At 47.2% G+C, this 21,690-nt stretch overlaps 1 protein-coding gene and 1 long non-coding RNA gene across 2 annotated transcripts; both read left to right on the top strand.

Moving 5' to 3' along the window:
* Nucleotides 1-1,659: 1,659 nt before the first annotated feature.
* On the top strand, nt 1,660-2,689 carry LOC135810730 (uncharacterized). The gene is made up of 2 exons (XR_010552351.1): nt 1,660-1,823; nt 2,307-2,689. It is a non-coding gene; the product is annotated as an uncharacterized LOC135810730 (long non-coding RNA).
* Nucleotides 2,690-7,198: 4,509 nt separating this feature from the next.
* On the top strand, nt 7,199-17,287 carry LOC135808656 (ras-related protein Rab6-like). Its single transcript, XM_065321878.1, has 8 exons — nt 7,199-7,414; nt 7,531-7,589; nt 7,707-7,760; nt 9,597-9,702; nt 10,243-10,354; nt 12,192-12,285; nt 15,404-15,470; nt 16,448-17,287. Exons 1-8 carry the CDS (start codon nt 7,348-7,350, stop codon nt 16,510-16,512), a joined length of 624 nt encoding a protein of 207 aa, XP_065177950.1. The 5' UTR covers nt 7,199-7,347; the 3' UTR covers nt 16,513-17,287.
* The last annotated feature ends 4,403 nt before the right edge of the window (nt 17,288-21,690 follow it).

Here is a 21,690-nt window from a genome sequence, read left to right on the forward strand (position 1 = left end):
GGTGGGATACCTTTGGTTACTCTTGCCACGTCTTTGTCCACAGCCTCGATGATGGACTGGCGGCGGATGCCATTGATCGAAGCCATCAGGTCTCCGACCAGGACAAGTGTGCGCTGGAGCACGTCCTTGACTTCCGCCGATGGTACGGAGAGTTCCTCCACTGCCGGAACACCTTCCTCTGCCTCGACCAGGGCGGAGAGCATACATGCAACGGGACCAGAGAGCGATGCCACATCACGTTGAACAGCCGCCCACTGCGAGTCGGATGTCTTGGGAAAACGGGAACCAGCCCAGCGCAACACTGTATCATCCACCTTGGGCACATAGGCTGCTGCCGTGTCAGGCCGTGGATGGTCCTCGTGCATGGCCTTCCGCTGCTCGTCAGAGAGCGGAGACCGAAAATACTTCTCAACATAACTCGTCACCGCCTCAGGGGCGTTGAAAAGGAATTTGCGACTCGCCACCGCAGTGGCCGGTGCAAAGTCCAGAGCTCTGGCCGCTCGTTTGGCTGCAGGCTCTCCGATATTACTACCGGTATTGGCTGCATCACCGCTGGACTCCAGGACCTCAGTCCCTGGGCCAGGCAGTGCTTCGTTCTCGGCGGAAACACAGAGCCCTACAGCCCGCTGTGCAGCCGAAAACGGATGCTCTCCAGTCGGAGCTAGCCCGTGCGGTGGTAGATAAAACGACCCATAGGCCGGGTAACCTCCATGCGGCATGGGCATAGCCGGCACCCCACCACTTCCGCAGACAGTGGGGGATGCGGCAGAAAGCAAATCACGCTGAGTGGGCTGTGGTGGCCTCTCGGGCACAGCATTCCCACTCTGGATCTCTGCAGCTCCACGATTTGCCACAAGCGGGTCGTGCTGCGTGGGACGCGCAGAACCAGCCGTCCCCTGACTGGGGAGGTCACTAACGGATGACATGGCTCTGCAATCAACACGTATGTAGGCTATACGGCTACGTCCAAAGAGAAATAAATCTGCAACTGCAACAATTTGAAGCGAAGAAAAAGGCCAAAGGAGTGAGGGAAAGGGCGGGAATATCAAGGGGACGAGGTTGGAGTTTGTGTAAATTTTCTCTTTAAATCGCTGTGAATTATTTGAAAAGCGAAGATTTGAGGCCTAACACACTGTCACATTCGTAGCCGGAGCCTCCGAAGTGTAAACACCCATGTGTTCGCATTTGTGTGATTAGGAGGCCAGTGCAACTGCCTCTCTCTAAAGGGAAACTGAACGCCAAAAATAAGTATGGCTTATCCGAAGGAGAATTGGGCACTGATTCCGATGAGCTATGTCTCGAGCCGATCAGAGAAGAGGAACTGTGTCAAATTTCATAAATAACACCTCCCATATTTGGAAACTGGCCTTGATGACGTGCGTACTGCTTAGCTGTCACCATGCTGTGCATGTTCAGCAGTGTAATTGAATGGAAGAAAACAATTACTTTGGTGTTTTGCAGCTCTGTTTCGTTCCCTGACGGTAACCAAATCTAGATGTAGGAATCTGTTGAGCAGGAGAGTGACACATGTCTTCCCGAAGGCTGTCCAGGCTGCAGTGGTGATGAAGAAGACACGATCATCACCCCGAGATCGATCGTAGCGAATTGGAAAACTCATGGTGAATTTGCTTCCACTCCAAGGCAATGTCGAGGTATGAAGGGTGCTTGTACTGCCTTCCAAAGTGAAGAGGAGATGAACATGGCTTTGCATAGCTGTTGTTCTATGCCAACTTACCTACTCTTGCTGGTACCGTAGTGGCATATTGCAAAATTTCGTGGACGAACAACTCTAGTCACTAGTGGCTAGTGAGCAACACTAACAGGTGAGATTTTTCAATTCGACAAAAATTGTTTTTGTTTGAGAACTGACAGTGGCAGTCATTAGACTCAGTAGGTGTCTCTCTGCTGCTTCTTTCCCTTCATCGGTAGGGTTGTGCTTGAAGTAAAAATAAATAGAAAATGTGGAACAAAAATCTGATCATGTAATTCGAATTTGAACATCAAAGTATGTGTACATCAAATCACAAAAATGACTGTCAAGGTGGTGCTGTGCATTGAAAAAGACCGGGAGCTGGCAGCAATGGAAAGGGTAGAAACGAAACCAGTAATGCAGAGTATTCATAAGGTAGAGGGAGATAAAAACGGGAGAGGAGTAGTGAGCACTTCAGTTTGAAGTAGTGTCAATAGACAGCATCGTGTTGCATACGTTGTGAATATTGTGTGAATCTAATAATTGTCACGAAATTGATATCCAAAATTATTATCCCCTGAGTAGTATTATGGTGTTCTCCTGTGTTTACATGCAGAGCCTTGACGTTGCTGGACAAGCGACAATATAAATTACATAAACATGTAGCTCGTGATGTGGGATGACTGCCGTATCGCATTGCCAACGCAAACCCATCCTGTGTCAGTGCAGCCATCCAGCAACTTGAACTCCCCGGACCAGATGCCGCTGCAGCTGAACACCATGCCGATGGAAAGCCAGGAGTTGATAACGAAGCATTCTGGTCTGCACAGTACAAGGCAAAGAACAATTATGAATTATAATGCATTGTAATCTTTCCCACACTTCTTTGTAAAAACAAACAAACAGTGCCATTATCACAACACTTGATCAAGCATCTTGATGGAGGTATTTTCCATTGTGCTGGCTCAGCATCTGCACCAGGAAGACCATGTACACTTACACGTATCTTGTGTGTGTGTTCGTGCGTGTGTGTTTGTGTATCTGTATGTGCACACGTGTGTGTGGGGGGGGGGGGATGCACATGTGTATGGGTAGGAATGTGTGTGTGGGGGGGGGGGGGGTACACGCACATGTGTATGGATGTGCGCGCATGCCTGCATGCGTGTGTCTGTGGGATGGGATGGGGGTGCACGCACATGTGTACATGTGTGTGCGCAATACAGCATGTGTGTATGTGTTCGTTGAACACAGGGTGTACTCTTGATTACATAAACTTCGTGATCATTGTCACGATTTCATGTGCTTTGAAGTTGAACTTCGCAATACATGTACTGATGCTTGATTAGATTTATGTTCCACATGTTCTATTTATTTTATTTTACTTCAAGCACTTGTATTATTCAAGCACAACCCTACCAATGAAGGGGAAGAAGCAGCAAAGACACCTACTGAGTCTAATGACTGCCACTGTCAGTTCTCAAACAAAAACAATTTTTGTCGAATTGAAAAATCTCACCTGTTAGTGTTGCTCACTAGCCACTAGTGACTAGAGTTGTTCGTCCACGAAATTTGCAATATGCCACTACGGTACCAGCAAGAGTAGGTAAGTTGGCATAGAACAACAGCTATGCAAAGCCATGTTCATCTCCTCTTCACTTTGGAAGGCAGTACAAGCACCCTTCATACCTCGACATTGCCTTGGAGTGGAAGCAAATTCACCATGAGTTTTCCAATTCGCTACGATCGATCTCGGGGTGATGATCGTGTCTTCTTCATCACCACTGCAGCCTGGACAGCCTTCGGGAAGACATGTGTCACTCTCCTGCTCAACAGATTCCTACATCTAGATTTGGTTACCGTCAGGGAACGAAACAGAGCTGCAAAACACCAAAGTAATTGTTTTCTTCCATTCAATTACACTGCTGAACATGCACAGCGTGGTGACAGCTAAGCAGTACGCACGTCATCAAGGCCAATTTCCAAATATGGGAGGTGTTATTTATGAAATTTGACACAGTTCCTCTTCTCTGATCGGCTCGAGACATAGCTCATCGGAATCAGTGCCCAATTCTCCTTCGGATAAGCCATACTTATTTTTGGCGTTCAGTTTCCCTTTAAGTCTAGAGTCTCAGCCAAGAGGGACAGTACAGAAGACACCGAAATAGCAAGCCGAACTTGACTTGGTCGAGCTGAAACCTTGGCTGAAACCTTGGAATTCGACCGAAAATGGGCAAAATTCAGAAAAAATGCAAAAATGCAAAATGTACCCCAAAATGCAAAAAAAATTCAGAACATTTTTCGGACAGGCCTAGTACTGTGACATACGTCATGTGTTGCTGTGTGTGTTTGTGTTATGTGTGTACTGTGACATACGTCATGTGTTGCTGTGTGTGTTTGTGTTATGTGTGTACTGTGACATACGTCATGTGTTGCTGTGTGTGTTTGTGTTATGTGTGTACTGTGACATACGCCATGTGTTGCTGTGTGTGTTTGTGTTATGTGTGTACTGTGACATACGTCGTACACATCAGTCTATTGCCATCGCACCACTTCCTTAGTCTTCGTTTGTTTGACTTTTTTTTATCAGTTAGTCTTGATCACCCGCTACACTGGTCGTTCATTGCCAGATGGGGCACGTTGATGTTATTAGCACGGAATTTTAACAATCGGCTTCTACAGCCGACGGCGCAACGCTGCGTGATCATTGAAGTACTCGTACTCAGGCGTTCTATCTGTGATGTTGTGCGGTGACACCAAAAGTACATCAACCAGAGCGTGCAACTCTGCATGTATGTTGCCTGATTAAAGGGGAAGTATACCCTAAAATCAAATTTTCACCAGTTGTAGTCTTCTGGGTGCTGAGTCGAATGGTCTTGGTCCGAGGAAGCTGCGACGCTCCCTTCCTACTTGAATCCCAATCGAACTCGCGCACTTCCACCGAAACTGGGTGACTGCGCCCTACTAGATGGGGATTTGTATGCAAAATGTCACTAAAAGCGCCATTTCGTTCTTATAAAAGCACGGATGACCGCGATTGGCCCATATGTTGTAGTCTTTTGGATGCTGAGTCGACTGGTTTTGGTCCGAAAAGGCTGCGATGCGGCGTTCCTCCTTTATTCCCAATCGAACATGGTTGAACAAGTGGTCACGTGCTCCTGGGTGCCCAAATCACCTGGTCACCGCGCCAGCAGGCGACAACTTTCACACCAAGGTTCAACTCGAGTTCAACTCGAGTGACAGGACTGCACCCAAAAAAGGTCAAACACGCTAGTAAGTTGTACCCTGCAGGCACGGTGACCAGGTGACTGGTGTACGCAGGAGCACGTGACCGCTTCTTCAACCATGTTCGATTGGGAATAAAGGAGGAACGCTGCATCGCAGCCTTTTCGGACCAAAACCAGTCGACTCAGCGTCCAAAAGACTACAACATATGGGCCAATCGCGGTCATCCGTGCTTTTATAAGAACGAAATGGCGCTTTTAGTGACATTTTGCATACAAATCCCCATCTAGTAGGGCGCAGTCACCCAGTTTCGGTGGAAGTGCGCGAGTTCGATTGGGATTCAAGTAGGAAGGGAGCGTCTCAGCTTCCTCGGACCAAGACCATTCGACTCAGCACCCCGAAGACTACAACTGGTGAAAATTTGATTTTAGGGTATACTTCCCCTTTAAAGCCACGCAATCTCACAGCGAAGTGTTTCTTGTTTACAGTCCATTCATCCAAAACTGCGCCGCGGCACCCTAACCTTTTGGTAATGGTAATAATTGTAATTCTTACTTGCCACGTATTTGAGGCTGGAAGCGTGCAGTCAGAGAATATATGGGGAGTTTGAATTAGAGAATTTCGGCCAGATTTTACAATAGAGGATAGCAATGCATAGCGCAGAGCACTACTCCACGGGGCAGAATATCTACGCCCAAGCTATCTCTTAGCCTGTCACCAGTAAACCCTATATATAGGGTTTGACATAACGCTACACATAAAGACCCTATAGTATATATAGGGTTAGGACCCCTAAAGAAAGGGTTTGATCAGTCCTCACAACTGGGCACACAATACACACAGTTTCACTTGGGTTTTTTTTATATTTTCACTGCATTGCCATTGATGTTAGCAGGAGCGCTCCTACGACGTGCGCGAGTGTCGCCGCATTTGCTGCTTCCGACCCACGTGTGGATCAGCTGATGCAGAAACGGCAATGGCGGGAGCGGCAGCTGCGACAGCCGCTGTTGATGCTTCGCCTTCTTCTTCAGGAGCATCCGACGCTGCTGGAACATCGACATCATCATCCTGAGTCGACACCAGGTCGCCAGGAACATTCTCATCGCCCGAGTTCGTCTCCACTAACTCAAGTTGCTCTTCCTCCATCGTGAAAAATCAAACCCTAGATATAGGGTCTAGAAAATGTTACGACAGCGCTGCACTAAAACTAACCGTACTCGAAGAAAACAGCAACAAAATGATCACGGTCTTCAGCAAGAGAACCGTACGTACATTCTACGTATGTAGGCCCAGGCGTCTAGTTGCCATAGCAGCCAAGTGGGCTCTCAAGAGATCGAGCTCAAGATAGAACGCGCGGCTGAAAACCCTATATATAGGGTTTGACAGGCTAAGAGATAGTAAGTAAGTATAGTCAGAGTCATTAGCATTGTACCAAAAACACTCAAAAAAAACTCAAACAGTTATCAGATAAGATGGGTGTTTTTGAATACAAAACTCAGAGTTACGGAAAGGCTGTGGCCTTTTGCCAGCAAGTTTTGGGTCTCTCTCAACAAGCTCCCACCCAGGCCAGGGAGGTTCTCTTGCTCTCAATAATGTCTCATGTTTTGCCTTTGTCACTAGTTTGTGTAGTACCGGTACGGGAATTATGGAATTGATATTGCTACGGGAAGTTGGGGTCATGTACGGGTATTTGGGTCAGGAAACTGCTGGGCATGGGACTTTGACATGCCATCAACACCACTGGTACTATACGGTCCAGCCTTGATCAGAACTGATAATGTAGAAGCCATGTGAAGGCACATATTGTGACATAAGACAAACGACGAAGTGGATGTTTACCAGTGATGATGACAGCACATGAATCACCAAGGCAAGAGTCCCCCATGGTTATCCGGTTATGGACCTACAGTAATCACTGGTAAACTCACAACTAACTTTTAATACGAGCAAGGCTTACAATCGTACAGAAATGCACCAACTACCTTACCCAGAGCTAGAGTCCGGACGTCCATACATAAACCCATGGCATGTGTAGGGCTCCCTAGCCCTGATCCCTGCTTGAAAACTTCAGAAAAGGCACACTTTGATCTCCTTGGCCCGTTCACTTGGTTCACATGTTCACTACTGGTTCAACGCGTTCTCTCAAACTGGGAGTACAGCGTACCGAAAGGTGCATGTGCGCGTGCGGGTCTACAGATCTTTGCTCTGCAGTTTCGTCACCTGTGCCTGTGGAGTGTGGTCTCACCGCTGGTCACAGCAACACAGTTTTCTGATCTACTGTGGGACTGTAGTCAGTCACTGATGAACGTGTCGAGTAGCCCTGGTGCTGACCGAGCTCAATGAGTTGCTTGCTTCCGTCAGTTTCTAGCTGTTTTGCTCTTCCAATCCTCGGGTAATAGTCGACATCTATTCCGGAGGTAGAGGAGGATATCACGATGGCGGAACCAGTTGCATTCAACCCCCTCCGCAAGTTCAAGCTCGTTGTCTTGGGCGAGCAAAGCGGTGAGCCCGCATGTCGATGTGTTTATCCAGTTGTTTTTTTCGTCCAATGTCACTGACTTGTCCTTTGTGGCTTCTGTCTTGACACCCTCTCATTTTACGGTATTTGTTGAATGCAGTTGGAAAGACATCTCTGATTACGAGGTTCATGTACGATACTTTCGACAACACGTACCAGGTAGGAACTGTTCTGTTTGATAAATTATCGTGGTGACGACTTTGTTGCTAGTAAGTAGTATGCCTCAGCACGAAAATGCCTCTTGACACAACTTCGCAATGTTGTCTTCTGTTACAGGCGACTATTGGTATTGACTTTCTGTCCAAGACGATGTACCTGGAGGATCGGACGGTGAGTGGAATTGGTGTATGTCGTACACTAAACAATATGTGTGGTACCACGAAGTCCTACTGTTTAGCACCGGTCACCAGGTCACTCAGAAAGACTCAGTGATTGACTGACGAGTTAATGAGTTAGTAGTTCATCCGTGATTGGGAGGCTGCTGATGGTGGATTAACCACCCACACAATGTCACATGTATGTGACATTATTTGTAGAAGAATGGAACTCACCTCAAACAAAAAATTGGGTGCCAAGGAATTTCCTAGTTATCAGAAATGTGCATTATCGCATGGCCTCTCTGACTTCTGAGCAGAGCTCAAAACTGGAATATGCCAAGCTAAATAGAATCTTTGTTCGCACCGGTGCTACCCAACCTCTAGGGTTGCGTTTGTTCGGTGTCATTCCAAGGTCATGCCAACGTCATTCCAAGGTTTTATGGTTCTGGCACGTTTGTTTGGTGCACGCGGCATCGTTTGTTTGGCACGATACCAACTCTGGTCTAGGTACGAACGGGGCAGAATCGATTCAGACTATTCCAAAAAAAATTGGAATGAGTACTCATTCTGCACGGAATGAAAATGAGTGACAGGTACATGTAGCTGCATTACTCTGGACAGCCAAAGCCCAGGGTGTGGTAGTTGGCGTATTTTATAGAGTGGAAACAGGGAGTCTGTTGATGATGACTGATGGTGATTGTGATGGCGAGTGGTGGGTGGTGAGGCGAAGGTTTTCTTGTCCATCAACAGCACTCCAAACGCGATTCCCCTCATGGCTAGCTTGGACGTCTAAGGAAACAAGTTTAATGTTAGAACTACAAGTATTTCTAGTTCAACGATCCATGGCATAACCTGAAAGTGAACCACTCCTGAAACTTCTTAGAACTGTGATGCCTTTTCTCGTCGGATCTCCTCAGGTCTGTAATCTTTAGGCGAGGCCGAATGTTTCGTTTTCTGGGTTCTTTTGGCTTCAAAAGTCAAATAGGTGATACTTACTTCACCCGGCCGGGCCGTTTGCACGTGCACACATGCAGTTGTAGCTGTAGTACAAGTCCTCCCTCGTTAGTAGATAATCTCTGGGCCGTCGAAAAAGTTATCTTATAGCAAGGCATATCTTGTAACATGACTCTCAACTAAAGGTACAGGAAGCACTGATACATACTTATATGGGGTACCCTCAATACAACATAAATAATTATTATCGATGCTTCAACTCGTTATAAGATAATTGAAAAGTCTTCAACATGTTCCTTGGATGCGAATGATCGTTCATATCTACGAATACACAGATAGAATACGTTGTGCCTTTCTGGTTTATCCTATGTGTTTTGGCCTGGGTCCTGCATGGTCAGTATTATCTTATACTGAGGGGCTGGGACTCCAGGGACCTGGGCAAAGGGTTGTAATAACGAATTTTATGTACTGGCGAGTTATGTTGTAACCTGACCTGTAAACAGGTATAGACTACGTTTCGCCAAGGGATTTCATGTTTCTATTTACTAATGGGATTTATGTACTAGCCGGACTCGTTATAAATTATTCTTATAATGAGGGAGAACCTGTACTATAATAGTTCTCTGCATGTCCGCGGATCTTTCACTTCGCAAGTCCTGCAAAATGTTGCCAGGATCCCTGGTGCACACTACCACCGTTTGTTTGCCACCCTCATTCCGATTCCGCGATTCAGATCGACAGCATTCCATGCCGATTCCCGGCATGACCGAACAAACTCACAAGGAGGATCGTATCATCTGAAACTCGAGTTTCAAGCAATACCTCGTTCTGTCTTCTTTGTAAATACCTGTTGTCTAACAGCCCTGCACATTACGTTTGCATTTTCTGTGTTCAGGTAAGGTTACAGCTTTGGGACACAGCCGGCCAGGAGCGATTCCGCAGCTTGATCCCAAGCTACATCAGAGACTCAACTGTGGCAGTCATCGTCTACGATGTGTCAAGTAAGTTTTCTTGCACTTGGTTGCGAGTGTGTTTGAGTACGGAATGTCTATACTGCAGGGTACCGCCAGGATGCCCTGTATCTCTCAAGCACACACCTCACCTTTGGCTTGCAACTAAGGAAAACGGAAACTATACGGTTGAGAGTGATTGAGGTCACACAGGCCTAAGAAGGTTTCACCTGACCCTATACCGGTCCACTGGTCTTGTACGGGGCTTGCTATTGCACGCAGGTGAAGTTAGTTCAGAGTAGCTGCATAGCGTGCAAATGTTTAGGCGACTAATGTACATGTACGTGTCTTGACCTCCAGCTAGAACTCACTCATCCGCCCGATCACCATGCAACCACAACGGGGTCCTTATGGCGGGGTGCTTTTACAATATTTCCCCAGATTTTGGGTGCTTTTACAATATTTCCCCAGATTTGCGGGCCGAACCGGCAATATCCCATCACCACTTCGGCATGTGTGGCTGTGCATGCCAGCATAGATCTAACAAACTGTACACGAACGTTATGTATATTGTTTGCTTGTTGTGCTCAGACAAACTAACGTTTGAACAGGTGTCACGCTGGGTGGAGGATGTTCGATCTGAGCGTGGCAAGGAAGTCATCATCATGCTCGTCGGCAACAAGATTGACCTTGTCGAGAAGAGGTAGGTTATAGATTTGGTCTGGCAAACTGAAACCGTGACTGTTGATCTGTAGAATGGCTTGTTGCTTATTGCTTATTCCGCACCCTGCCGACAAGTAATCAGTTATCATCACAGATATCTACTGTGAGTCTACGAATTTCCGGCGCGTTTAAATTTCGCCCTCCCAGGGCTAAAACACATTTTAGCCGCATTAAAATTTCAGCCTGTACTGCTGCTGCCCATATACATGTACACTGTCACACTGGACCTTGCAAAACAAAATTTAGGTCACGGTACCTTTTATCCCAAAATAGCCGAGAATAGATATGCACTGAAAATTTGTTGACTTCCAGTATCCTCATCTTCATGTTTCGCCAAAGCCGCTACAAACCTCTTCTTTTGTGTAGTTTAGTTTATAAGAGTCAATGTCTGTAATGACCAACTATCACCGGACATGGCCAATATCTCCAAGCGCCAACAAGTGGCCTTGAATAAAGTTATCCACTAAAAAATCACTTCCGGAAAATATTCAAATTTCGACCTCCAACGGCCATGCACTAGCCGAATCCAACCCCGTGGCAGGAAAGCATGCACGGAGCGCCTCCGCATGCCTTTTCGCTACGCTAGCACTGAGACATGGGAATAATCCCTGCCCTCGCAAAAACTTGAATGAAGCCGCCAAACTCACGTGCACTAGCTGCCCAGTACACGAGAACTTTCTGGGCTATCTTGCGCTGCTGTTGCAGACCTTGCTGCACTGATTTGCTGTGGAGCAGTTTTTCTTTCTCGTCCTGTTGGGCTGTTGTTCATCAAGTGACGTTTATTCAAGACCACTTGTTGGCGTTTGGGGACATGTAGCAGACTATGGTGGTGGTCTACCCCACATTTCAGCGGTGGCCTCTCGTTCCTGTACCTTGTTTGAAGGTGTTTCAGAACAAAGCGAATATGTGTCGATTTTTGATTTTAGGCCATATCCAAGGAACGCAGCGTTTCTGGACCAAACTGTCATAGTGGGTGAATGAGGTCCACCCAGGGATAAAATCAGCGAACTTTGAGCGAAATCGGAAATTTGGCCATGTCCGATGATATTAAATTTTGGTTGTTACAGACATCGACTCTTCAAAATTGATCAAAAGATTTTTACCAAATAGAGAGAATATGGGTAAAATTCCAATAATGTATTGTTACTGGGCTGTCTATAAAGGGCATGTTTGATGGGTTGGATCCAGATCCAGATCGATTGAGTGGATCCTTTGGATCCACCAAAGTCCAATCAAACGCTGCCCTTGATTGAATCTGGAATTTTAGGATTCCATGAGAGATAGCAACGATTTCCGCATCATCACTTTTGTTCCTGCTATTTATACACGTATCACGTACAGAGGACGGTTTTTGGCAAAAAAAATCTGGTGGATCCGGTCAACTCAGCGCCCCGAGGTGAATTGGCCGGATCCAAATCCAAAGGATCCGAATCCGAATTCGACCAATCAAAAGGGTGCGAATCCAATGGATCCAGATCCTACCAATCGAACATACCCTAAGGTTACCAATTGTTGTTGTTTTTTTCAAACAAAATGTTTTTATTGGGTGGTAGGAGTTTTTTTGTTTTGGAAATAATTATTCATTGACTGCACATGGTGAATCGCCAGGTTCTACTGGCAACCGAATATTGAATCAGTGTTTTAAAAGGTAGTTCGCTACAGCTTTAGTCATTGGCACACAGTTTTGTGGTAACTTTTTACCAAATAGAATTCAGTACTGCACGCACGATGTGGGATGTCATCTACCTGCGCAATGCTCCATCGTGCTTTGTGCTCAATAATCTTGCTGTCTCGTATCCATTCCCATCCTATTGCAGGCAAGTGCCGTCGGAGGATGGCGAGGCTATTGCCAAAGAGCTTGGCGTGATGTTCATCGAGGCCAGTGCCAAGAACGGTGCAAACGTTAAGCAGGTGAGGCCACGTTGCAGTGGTATCACTGCCGTTTTTGGATCTATCCTAGCCATGCATTTGCCTGTAGCGGCACAATACGTATATTATGTGAGGTATGCAGCTGCACAGGCTATGGTACCTGAAGCGGGATTCACAGAAGCATTTTTGCGATGCGATCTTACTAAACCATTCACGGAAGATGTCGCCTTGCTGACGTGCTTTCGCGTAGCTGGGTGCAACTCTTGAACCTAGCGTACAACTTTGCTGCAAAGAAGGTCCAAATCGCACATCGCATACCGTAAAAGCCCGTAAATACGCCCACCCAGTATAGCGCTCACTACCCGTGTTCACGTCCAGTTGCCGCGTGTCCACACTCTTGTCCCATTTTCTAGCCGACCTCCGTGGTAACGCCCATGGGCGACGGCGCAGACCCAGTACACAGTGCAGTGCATGCACAGCTCCGCCTGCATGGACGGTACTTGACAGCATAGACCCAGTTCACAGTACACAGTGCAGAGCATGCACAGCTCCACCTGCATGGACGGTACTGTCATGACCGGCGAGTGGGCCAGACTTACTCTCAGGATTCTACAATCCCAGGTTCTTTATGGAGATAATACCAGGAGCCCAGATACCCATTATTCACCCTCACCACACAAGAAGACCAAAGCTTCACTCCAGGACTAAGTTCCGAGCACCAGCAACAGAGAAGCAACAACAACACATCGACGCAAAGCATCAAGCTCTATACTACATGAAGTAGCGTGCACGGAGCGAAGCGAGCAGCCAGCAAAGCATGAATGGTGATAGGTTTCACAACACTATTGATCGACGAGACACATCGCCGCCACGGCAAACACTTGATAAAGATACACGTAGGAGCAGACGGAATACAATACAGATAATGACATTGTAGCAACACACGGACACAACAGTACTGCAGTAAAACTATAGTGTACAGTACACGGTGCTAACCTTATACGTACCTAGTACCTGTAGTAGTAGGGCATGATGTGAAAATTAGTTTGATTTCACCTTTTTTTCAATTTTGATTTTTATCCGAAACAGCGCCCAGGTCCAAATTGACGCCCATGTTCTTGACCTTCACTCACGTTTTCGCCCAGGGCCTTATTACGGGCTTTTACGGTATTGCATGGCAAAAGTTAACCCTTTACCATCCGGCCAAAATTCCCCAGCAATCCCAAATGCAATAATTCTCACCTTATTCTGAGAGTATCTTCGGTTCTAATCAACCAATTTTCACGATCTTGGGCATTCTGGAAAGCTCTCAACGAGCTGCGTTAGTGCGTACATTGAGCTCAAACAGGGCGCTACTGAGATCACATATTCAGCGCCAGGGAGCTTCAAATACACCCCATCGCTGGATATACGAGGAAATTCTCTCCTCGCCAGCCATTTCTCGCTCCTTCATTGTAAACACTCCATTTTTTGCTTGAGTTTCTTTTCATGTTGCCCACAATTCCGCCAAGAATCAATCGAGTTACAAATGTTTAGTGCATGCATGTCCAGCCATCTCTAGAGATCGATTCAAGTACGCACAGATGGCAAAGGGCTAAGGAAAGTTAACCGCTGCGACCAGCCAATTGTGACGGTTGCCTGAGTTGCACGATTGGTACGATTTGGGGAATCCCCAGTTTCGTAGCTGTCGCATCGCACATCGCAAAAAAAGCTTTCCAATTGGTAGACCCAGGTGCTCGAAGTCCGGACATGGTATCCTAAGTTCGTACACCCATAATTTCATGTTCTGTTATTGTATTCGAATCAAATATTTTACGGAGGGGACGGTGTGGTATGTTCTCGCGTCCCAATTTTCAGAGATCTACGATAAGCAGAAGTCCCAGACCACACGAGTGGGTTTTCGAGTGTCCATACGAAATACAAATTGGGTTACATTTCATGCAAAAATCAACTTTGTCAAGACCGATTTCGAACAGACACAGCGTCAAACAGACCTGCACTCAATCATCAAGAGCCAGCTTAGAGCTGAGAATGGCCAGAGGAGAAGAATTTACAGAGAACCACTCATCCTTGCAGAAAGGTTGACACTCTTGGCATCTCCACCACTGTTTTCCCGCGGTTTTCACAGCTGCTTCATCTCTGAGCCGACTAAATACAGCTTGCATTTCGGCAACAAACTACGGGTTTCCAAGAAATACTGGTGGAGGCACATACCAAACATATCACTTCGGAACTTTCGTTGTAACCGAGGGATTGCAAGTTAGCAATTAGCAGAAATATGTGTGTATTTCGAGTCACCTCTGAGCAGTACAAACTTAGAGCACCCTCTGCGACACCAAAATTTGATATGAAAAATCAGCGAACTCTAGAGAAACAGATCGGATCGAAAGATGGCCTGGTTCAATCGATCCTGGCCTCAAAACAAACTTGGACAAGATACCTTCCATCCACGAGCAAGATTCTGGCAAGTGATCATTGCTAGTGTGAGTTTCAGCTCGGCCAACACACTCTGTAAAAGTGTCCGGACTTCGAGCACCTGGGTCTACTCTTTGTAGTGGAACTCTTGATCCTGTATCAGGATGCTAGTGGAAAAGCCAGTGAAAAGAACACTGGTTGTGTTGAATATGGTCTGTAAATTGGCGATCAATTCCAGCCTATCATCCCATGCTCCATCTGGCTACGAGTGCATGTAATGTTCTTGTGTTGAATACTAGTATTGATGAGAAACTTGCTATCTCTTGTTTGGTACATGACAGTGGGTAGTCTCATCAAAATGAATATGAGGAAGTCTGTTTTCCTCCGTGTACAATAACTCAGTTAAGATCATACATACTAGAGGAAGATCATCCGCCATCATGCACACAGTACATCACACGTTCCAGTCTTCCAGATCATCACAAGCGTGCAAGTGTGAAACAGCCGAGATTAGCAATGACCGGTAAAACCGTGCCGGTTCTGAACCAGGCTCATGTGCCGGTACCTTGCCGTAGTGGTTGCACTAAGAGCCTAGTAAGAGGCTTGCACGCTACGCACAACACGGACAGTGAAAGCACCTCGATGCCTGGCCGGACAGGTTTGAGCACTTACCACGGCACATGACTGACGATGGTCTAACTCTGTGCCTGGTTTTGCTGTGTTTGTCGCCATTACTTTTTTGCAGCTCTTTAGGAGAGTCGCCTCGGCACTTCCCACAGAAGACTTGGTTCCTGACGACAAGAAAGCGGAAGGTGAGTTCAGCCAAAACTAACAGGGTATATCATCAAATAGGATGCAGCATGGCAATACCAATGATGTCTGGCTGGCTGGCTAGCTTGCAGTGGGTTTTTTTTCCCAGACACAGAGTAGTTTAGTCTGTTTATTTTCTGTAGAGCGTTGCTTTCACTGCTTTGCTGACATGTTGTGATCGCTGACGGTGTGTTTTGGCAGTGTGCAGCTCGAATGGGTTGTCGCGAAGTTCCTGGAAGTTCCCAGTGCGTTCGAGCAGGAAGCTGGTCTCCTGCTGCACAACTGTGTTGTGCGCACTACGCCTCTTCCCGTCGCTTTTCTGCACCAACTATGATGTGATCCAGGAATTTCGCCATGGCAGACGCCCGTACAGAAAAGCCAGAAGCTGCACAGTGCACACCCTGGGTTTCCAGCACCCTTGATTGTACAGTTGTGCTGGGTGAATTCCGACACAGAGTGGATACTTGGCGCCCCTGATCTTGCACTTCCCTTGACACACTGGAAATGCTGCAGGCGCTGCTGGATGTGCGCCGGATAAAATACGGTTATGTAATGGAAGCTGGTGCGGGATGTCAGCTGTATACTCTGGGTCGAACTTCACCTAGCCCAACTGAACGTGTGCTGTGAAGTAGCGCGAGTACACTCCACCCTGTTTTGGAGTGGGTTGGGTGTACGAGTCCTGGCTGCAGGTCATGTAATGTATACTGTATTCACTTGGTGCATGTTGTGAAGTTAATCCCTACTCGTTTCATCTCCCCATAGTAGTAAGCCCTCTTCCGGAACAGTGCGGTGGTGCTGGGCCGTGTGCGCCCCAAGACATTCAGTTCATACCCGGTGTCACCTGTCTGTGAAACTCTTTGACGTACAATATACGTTTCCCTGTCTGCAAGGCAAAGTGTGATATCTATGCTAGACTCTGGTGATACTTTCCAGTAGTAGTAATATTATGCTGTGTGTGCTTTGTTCTTTTCTTGCGCAGTGAACACTGTTGAAGTTCAGCCAGAACCTGATGAGCAATCAGAAGAGAGAAAGTGTGCCTGCTAACAGCGATCTGGGACTCGTGCAGGAGGTTGGTGTTGCTTCCGCCAGTGTTCTATGTCACGTGCTTTTGTCTTGCGCTCTGGCCGTGTGTGCTGGACGGTTTGCATGCATACTGGAACCACCGCTACCGGATCATGTCACTATCGTCTCGTCCCACCGCCTGGACTGGCTGCGAGTACGTTTGCGCTTACCTCCTTGTGCTACCTGCAAGGTTGGCATGTCACCAGCGAGAGTGCAGCCGTTCCCTTTCTGCCATGGCTTGGTGGGCATACAAGCTTGCAAGCATCTAGTTCTAGTGCTGTCAACTGCAAGCAGTCCAACATCGATTCTGTGCATGCGTCTGTGGTCGATACGACATATGCTATCACTGCCATCCACGTGTCACTAGCTATCTCCAAGACGGCTCTGTGGCTGTTATCACTTGATTTATCCGCTAACTTTGTCTTTATAGGTATAGTCGCGTTATATTATGCCTCTACTCCACCATTCTCTCACTTCAGTTTTCGTCCCTCGCAGAGGTTTTATAATTTCTATTCTATATTTGTCTTACCCAACGAATTTACGTAGAAAGTGAGTATTTATTGCTTGAACTTTCTGTTTTTGTCGAATAACCTGATCTTCACATTGCACATCTTGTGTGTCATCGAGCCTACGTGTTGTAAGCACATACTTTCAACTTCTCGTTGCTGTAAAATAGGTCTATCATATGAGATAACATTGTAGATTGTCAGATTTTCTCCATATTGCTAGACAGATCAATGAGAATCCAACATCTTGACTCAAGTGTGGCGGGATGGAAGTTATGGCGGTCAGCAAAGTTTTTACCCAGACATGAGGCCAGTTGACCGACTACTGATTAGCAATCAGGTCATCGTTACCTGGGAGTCTTAAAACACCGTATTTTCACAACTCCCTGCTATGCTCATTACATTTCTAGTACTCTTGAAATTTCCAGGTTCTAAGTTCTAACCAGGGAGTAGTACTACTAGTAGTAAATGAGCCGCGCCAAGCTAAAAAGTGGCGTTTTGCCAACAAATCCAGAAAATCACCAAAACGTCACAGTCGGCAAAATTCTACTCGAGCGCAGTCGCGAAAATATTCACTTTCGAGCACCCTTTCAAGTAAAAATAGTTTCCAAGTGGAGAAGAAGAAAGAGGCCTTTTAATTTTTGAGCAACACTTCTTGACTTCAGTGTTCCCTCTTTCATCGTTGTGGGGATTTCTTGCCGCTGCCAGAGATCGTAATGGAGCGTTCTGGAGAATGTGGAGGCGAGCAGGATGACATTCTGTCTCTGTGTGCGCCCAACCCTACTTGACGAGGAAGATTCGCTCATTCATAGTGGCCGTGTTACTCATCGTGGCCACGACTAGAGCGGCTAGTATAGCTATGGGGAGACGTCTACAAGCCGTCCGACTATCATTCTGACAAGCTGCCTAGTGAGTTGGCTCTTGCTGCGATGTTTCACTTTATTTCGGCTACCTTCAAATGTTCATGACGTGGCGTACTGTATACCAACATCTCCTCATTTCAAGGCCAATAGTGCCACACGACGAAGCAGCGCATTGACTCTACCTGCTAGCATATCGTCCCGTGGTGCCTTCTACCACTACCTACACCAGGGAAGGAGAATGACATGGACTAGGGCGGACAAAGAATCAGTGCCGCTTTTTAGTGATGTGCAGTCTGCTGGACCTACGTGCAAGGGACGTATGGAGCTCGATCTCTGGCACAACACTACAAGCTACATGAAAGGATTAATTCATGCTGGCATAGGTGATTGGAGAGAGTATGGCGGACTGTCTTGGTAAGATGCGACGGGTTCCCAGCCCAGCGAAAATGTAGTCACAGACTCACAACATCATTGAAGGATATGAAAATTCGTGTTGCGTGAAGAAATGACATGAGATACATAGATCAATTATTCATTCTTTCTTGGATCTTCTAATTAGAACACAAGTGCTCGTTCTTCTTGTATTGCCTCCACACCTGCTAAGCTTTATCTCCACTTGATGTCCCATGGTTTTTGGAGAGTTTGGGCAGGTCTTCGAATCCTTAGTTTCATTGATATCAGGTATGCTGTGACATGTGCGCAATGTATACGTATTTATGGCACATAATACATTTCAGATGGGCACCAAAATTTCCCTGATGGAAGTTGGATAGGTAGACATCACTTTGGCATGAAAAAAGAAATTTCCAAAAATTATGCCTAAGCCACCTTTTTGCTTGGCTCGGCTCAAATGTTACCACTCCCTGGTTCTAAGCTACAAATGGATGCTGACAAGCAGGGAGTCGACAAGAGTACATTGCCAAGAGTAACTGTGATTGTTTTTGTATGGGTCAGTTACACAGCGGTCTGCTTCCATCACATTGTGCAGCTTCACCTGCACACTGAGCAGAAGACCCAAACACCACCATGATCTCCGTCAGGTTGGCAACTAACTACTTACGTACGGAAATTCCTGCCCCGAGAATTGTCGAACAGTGTCTTGATTGGAACTGAGGCCAAACACACATGTTGTACCATTGACTTGTGCACTGGCTCAAGAGCTGGTCTTTGGTGTGTGTGTTTTTAGCACAGTAAGTATAGTACACGGCGTTGTGCAGACAAGTAAGTTCCATGATACAGGCATGCAGTGCACTACACACTAACCCATAATAAGCACAGTTGCGTACTCTTGTCGTCTTGGTGTCAGCAAGAGTACTACAACTACACGTATGCAACCCCCAAGAGTGAGCAGCTCCTCTTTATTCCAGATCTAGATCTAGTCCCAGTACCACAACAGCAGAGTTTCAGTGCATGATCCACTTGCCTGGCCCTTGTTGTCAGCCCGTCGGCTACCAAATGGAGACAGGGTACAGGACCGCCGGAAGCAGTTTTTGATTGGTCCGGTAGTATTGTGGCCTTTCATAGTTTGCGAATCGAAATGTTGAATACATATGCCCTCCACAGTGCTGAACACATGTTGGTGGCCAAACAGTGGGACCGGTAATAACCTGACCAACCGGACCGGTTCCGGCGGGCCTGGCTGGTACTGTTCACTTCATCTTCTAACACGTTCAACTCAGCATCCACGGGCCGTGGAGCAGGTTTCTGTCCCCCGTGACTTCCGCGGCTGAATATCAGAAATTCAGTGCAGAATTCTGCGGCTGAAAACAGTAAAATTGCAAGTGTTATTCTTGTGACAAGAATAACAATCAACACAAGGCACCATGTGCATGTAGCACCAGTCGGTGTGAGTATTACTAGTTTATTATTAAATATTAACTTAACCCTTTACTACGAAGTAGTGGTTGCGACTTCGGCGATGATTTGTAAGAAAGGTTTGCTCCCCACACCGGAGCTTGCGCTATTCCGCCGACTTTATTTGACACTTGACTGACTCACGACTGCCATCCAGAGCACCCGAGAAGTCCATCGAACCTTCGACTCGGCAAACCTGCAAGAAAGCACCACTCCCTGCTCAATACACAGTGTTTCGGGGAATTCACCCCTCATCAGTTGAGCTTGAGTAGGCTGAGGAAGATTGTGCCTGAAGAGCACCACTTATATAGTGCTCTCCAGGCACAAACATCACCAGGGATACAAACTTACAGAGACGCTCCGCTTCCAGCGCGATAAACACCTCGTGAACACCAGATAGCAGCGTGAGTCAGTGTCGCTCCTGGACGGTGAGACAGACGTCGAGGACCCTTGGTCATTCGCAACGCTGTCACCTCCAAACCAACTAGTCGCAAGCCCGCGCTGGGCACAACAGTACGAAGTAGTGGTTGCGACTTCGGCGATGATTTGTAAGAAAGGTTTGCTCCCCACACCGGAGCTTGCGCTATTCCGCCGACTTTATTTGACACTTGACTGACTCACGACTGCCATCCAGAGCACCCGAGAAGTCCATCGAACCTTCGACTCGGCAAACCTGCAAGAAAGCACCACTCCCTGCTCAATACACAGTGTTTCGGGGAATTCACCCCTCATCAGTTGAGCTTGAGTAGGCTGAGGAAGATTGTGCCTGAAGAGCACCACTTATATAGTGCTCTCCAGGCACAAACATCACCAGGGATACAAACTTACAGAGACGCTCCGCTTCCAGCGCGATAAACACCTCGTGAACACCAGATAGCAGCGTGAGTCAGTGTCGCTCCTGGACGGTGAGACAGACGTCGAGGACCCTTGGTCATTCGCAACGCTGTCACCTCCAAACCAACTAGTCGCAAGCCCGCGCTGGGCACAACAGTACGAAGTAGTGGTTGCGACTTCGGCGATGATTTGTAAGAAAGGTTTGCTCCCCACACCGGAGCTTGCGCTATTCCGCCGACTTTATTTGACACTTGACTGACTCACGACTGCCATCCAGAGCACCCGAGAAGTCCATCGAACCTTCGACTCGGCAAACCTGCAAGAAAGCACCACTCCCTGCTCAATACACAGTGTTTCGGGGAATTCACCCCTCATCAGTTGAGCTTGAGTAGGCTGAGGAAGATTGTGCCTGAAGAGCACCACTTATATAGTGCTCTCCAGGCACAAACATCACCAGGGATACAAACTTACAGAGACGCTCCGCTGTATTGAGCAGGGAGTGGTGCTTTCTTGCAGGTTTGCCGAGTCGAAGGTTCGATGGACTTCTCGGGTGCTCTGGATGGCAGTCGTGAGTCAGTCAAGTGTCAAATAAAGTCGGCGGAATAGCGCAAGCTCCGGTGTGGGGAGCAAACCTTTCTTACAAATCATCGCCGAAGTCGCAACCACTACTTCGTACTGTTGTGCCCAGCGCGGGCTTGCGACTAGTTGGTTTGGAGGTGACAGCGTTGCGAATGACCAAGGGTCCTCGACGTCTGTCTCACCGTCCAGGAGCGACACTGACTCACGCTGCTATCTGGTGTTCACGAGGTGTTTATCGCGCTGGAAGCGGAGCGTCTCTGTAAGTTTGTATCCCTGGTGATGTTTGTGCCTGGAGAGCACTATATAAGTGGTGCTCTTCAGGCACAATCTTCCTCAGCCTACTCAAGCTCAACTGATGAGGGGTGAATTCCCCGAAACACTGTGTATTGAGCAGGGAGTGGTGCTTTCTTGCAGGTTTGCCGAGTCGAAGGTTCGATGGACTTCTCGGGTGCTCTGGATGGCAGTCGTGAGTCAGTCAAGTGTCAAATAAAGTCGGCGGAATAGCGCAAGCTCCGGTGTGGGGA

This window comes from Sycon ciliatum, chromosome 2 (genome assembly GCF_964019385.1).
Source record: "Sycon ciliatum chromosome 2, ocSycCili1.1, whole genome shotgun sequence".
NCBI classification, from domain to species: Eukaryota; Metazoa; Porifera; class Calcarea; order Leucosolenida; family Sycettidae; genus Sycon; species Sycon ciliatum.